Genomic DNA, 3,715 nt, shown 5'->3' on the forward strand with positions numbered 1-3,715 from the left:
TTGTTTTCATGCTTCAGTGCTCGCGCTTCAGTTCTGGGAAACTTTTCCCCCTCCCGACAGCACCGTTCTCCTTCCCCACCACCGAGCTAGGGGGGGCAAGTTTTGGTAGTTCAGTCCCAGTCTTTACAAGAAGGTACATGGGGGTCTGGTGGTACAGGGTCTTCTTGTCTTGATCCTTCAATGAAGAAGCCCGCATCTTTGTTTATTTGTCACGATGGTTGAAGGCAGGCCGCGGGGGGTCTCCTTGTTGGAAAGGGGCCATATGCACAGTCCAAAGCCAGCCAGGCCGAGAGGCGGGGAGTCCAGATCCATTGTTTGGAATCAGGGGGCAGAATGTCCCATGAAGTTGATAGATAACTACCTATGGAGACAGGTAGCTAAGAGGCACACAACTTCCCCACCCTGCACTGGCTCAACAGTTTTTTCGGTGGTCTTTTTGGCAATCGTGAGGCAGAAAAATGCAGGATTTCGGACAGACTCTCACAGTGGGAAACAGTCCTTTCCAGGCCCTGTGGCCTATCTCTCCCCTTGGGGACCACCACACTATAGCTGCTCCACTCCCTTCACTTCTTGCACCCCGAGAAGAGCTCCCGGAGAACTGCTTCCTCAGCCATCCCTGACCCCACATCTGTGATCCAGGCTGGAAGTGCTCATCGCCTCAACTCTGGGAAGTCCCTTCCCCAGGATGAGACCAGCAGTGCTGAGGGGTCAAGGGATATTATTATCAACTTTTCTCCTTCACTCTCTTATCCCTCAGAGCTTTCCAAGGCCATGGCCCAGCTTTCCTGCAGGTTTGCCACATCACTGGCTTATATACCTGTGGCCCATCAGAGTGGCCTTGCTGTGGGATGGCTGGGAGGTGACAAAGAGGCATGGGACCAGTGCACAGCCTTGGGGCACAGAGAGCCCAAGTATGAGGCCCTGGGGTCAGAATAGAGCTTGCCTGCCCTGTGAGAAAAACAGCCATTTTGTTGTGAACCCACCTGGCAGTGCAGAGCAGGTGGCAATGTCTGTTCTATGCAGGGCCAGATATGCCAGACATAACTAAAGGATATTCCTATCAGGGCAATGGATGCAGCATATGGCCAAGAGACACATTGACCTGAAAGGGGGGTAGAACAGAGGACTCAGTTCACCCACATCACTCTGATTGTCAAGGTGCTGCTGCAGCCATGAGGGACCGCTCCTGCATGCAATAGAACAACCTTGCTCACAATCAAATTCTCCCAGCACTCACAGCCATACTCAGGATGCCCCAGCTCACTCCAAGTAGGAACCTCTGAGCCCTCCCCTAAACCTCAGTGCCAGCCCCATTGGCTGCCAGGGCCATTAGCACCAGCAGAGCTGCCCAGGCAGAGCCAGCCTGAGGAGACATCTGAGGCCAGATCTCTCAACAGTCTATTCTTCCTGCTGCTGCACCGACTGCTGCACACCTCACTGCTGGAATCATGCAGTCCCCTTGCTGCTGCCTTCTCTCCCTCCTCCTCTACCTCTTCTTCCTCTCTGGGACATGGGCAAACCTGGAGGGTAAGTAGGACCCCTGGCTCATACACATCTACCTCCATGGGAGTCCATAGGGGAGAGGCTTCTTGCTTCACACCCACCTTGGGCACTTGCTTCCTCACTCCTCCTTGTCCCCTGGCTTCACACCTCCTCCCCAGCAGGGATGCAGCCACCCCAGGTGGGTGCAGAAGATGGGAACTGGGGCTGCAAATGCTGTAAGGGGCTTATGGGGAACCCACGGACCCCTGCAACCTCAAGGACCCATTGCTCAGTTCCTCCACTTTCCTCAGCCCTCTTCTCCCAGTCCCATCTCCTCCCTGTCAACCATTGTCTCATGCAGGGACCTTCACTGTCCGGCTGCTCCAGACTACCACCTTCCAAAACACCTCATTTGCGGACACAGAGGGGCTGGGCCTGCTAGAAGACATTGAACTTGGTTCTCTTGATAAACACACATGGTCCATCCGCTTCTGCCAGCCCTGGGTGCGCCCAGCCCTTCCCCGTGCTGACTGGGACACCATTGAAAACCTGCTTATGATCTATTTGCAGCAGTTCAACCATCTAATCAATGAAGGGGCCATGCAAAAGGACATCCCCTGTGAGCGCTCAGTCTTCACTGCATCCCCTTTCTTGAAAAGCAGCTGGGAGGTGGGGAAGGATCTGATAGTGCTGGTGCTGTATAGGAGACACTGACCATGTCTGGAGGAAGGCAATCCCAGCCCTTCACGCAACCTCTCTCTCCTCTTTGCCCCACCAGACCCCTTTGTTGTTCAGTGCACAGCAGGCTGCATGCTGTACCCCAACAGAACCTCCCTGGCCTTTGGCTATGTGGGTTACAATGGTCAGGATTTCCTCAGCTTCGACACAAAGAATTTCACCTGGACCCTCTCCCAGGACACCGAGTTGTCACAGTATGTCCAGTCCTTTCTCCAGAACTACACTGCCTTGAGTGAGCTAGTGGAAACTCTTTTCAATGATACTTGTGTCGATGACATGGAGGTGTTGCTGCACTATGGGAGGGCAGCTCTGGAGAGACAAGGTGAGACCACCCTGACCCTGCAACAGCCAGCCCAAAGGCCCCCACACTGGGGCCCAGCTGTGCCCCACCCCTTTGCTCTCACTCCCCAGAGCTGCCTGTGGCCACGGTCTTCGCCCACACCCCCAGCCTAGACCAGCTGCTGCTTGTTTGCCATGTCACTGGCTTCTACCCCCGTCCCATCAGCGTGGCCTGGCTGCGGGATGGCCAGGAGGTGCCTCCGGGCCCGGTGCTCAACACCAGCACCATCCTGCCCAACGCTGACCTCACCTACCAGCTCCGCAGTGTTCTGGCCGTGGCCCCCCGTGATGGGCACAGCTATGTCTGCCGTGTGCGCCACCACAGCCTGGGCACCCGCAGCCTTCTCATCCCATGGGGTAGGTGCCACCCATGGGGGATGGGATGGGGGTCCTGAGCCACCCTGCACCACAAGATAGAGCAAACCCCAGAGAGTTCATGGCAGCTCCTCCTTATGTTTCCTAGGGAACTCAGAAGTGGTGGTGATCACAGGGCTCATGGCCAGGCTGCTTGCAGCCATGGCTGTAGGCGCCATGTCGGTGCTTTGGGTGTGGAGACAAAGGTCAGTCCCTGTCTGCCCCATGGAGGGTAGTGAGAGAGGAGAGAAAGAAATGCTGTGAGGATTTCTGCACTGAGCAGCAAAGCTCTTGCTTGGACCCTGGCAGATACTGTCTGCACTCCCACATGGTCTCTGCCATAGAGCATCTAGCCATCTCCCTCTTGTTTCAGAAAGCACCAGCAGATAGAGGAATCAGAGTCCAGGAACTCCATCCTGAGCAAAGAAGCTTAGCTCAGAAGAGAGCCAACAGTCCCCATTCCCTCCCACAGTAACAAGAACTACCTTTTTCTGCTTCACCTAAGTTTTGGGCATTGCCAATTGCAAGACTAACTTGATTCAGAGATGCACAAGAGAAACCTGGCGAGAGAAATCTGAGATTTTGACTCACCTGAATTTTCTAAACAGATGCAAGTGCACATCTGTGACTTCCTCTCTTGTTACACATGATCGTCTCTTCACTTGTGGCACTGGCCAGTCCACCCATTGATGCTGTAGGGCACCTCAATACCCAATGGTAAATTCTCCTGGTTCTGCTTCAGTAACACTTTTGTCAGAAGGTGGAAAGCTGTCCCCTTCTACTATCACTTTCTGGGTTTTTT

General features: G+C 54.5%; 1 protein-coding gene across 1 annotated transcript; it reads left to right on the plus strand.

Annotated features, from left to right (window-relative positions):
* Positions 1-1,250: 1,250 nt before the first annotated feature.
* LOC115908405 (T-cell surface glycoprotein CD1b-3-like) lies at positions 1,251-3,347 on the plus strand. The gene is made up of 6 exons (XM_030956947.1): positions 1,251-1,269; positions 1,844-2,101; positions 2,261-2,542; positions 2,632-2,916; positions 3,023-3,119; positions 3,287-3,347. Exons 1-6 carry the CDS (start codon positions 1,251-1,253, stop codon positions 3,345-3,347), a joined length of 1,002 nt encoding a protein of 333 aa, XP_030812807.1.
* The last annotated feature ends 368 nt before the right edge of the window (positions 3,348-3,715 follow it).

Source organism: Camarhynchus parvulus, chromosome 12 (genome assembly GCF_901933205.1).
Source record: "Camarhynchus parvulus chromosome 12, STF_HiC, whole genome shotgun sequence".
NCBI classification, from domain to species: domain Eukaryota; kingdom Metazoa; phylum Chordata; class Aves; order Passeriformes; family Thraupidae; genus Camarhynchus; species Camarhynchus parvulus.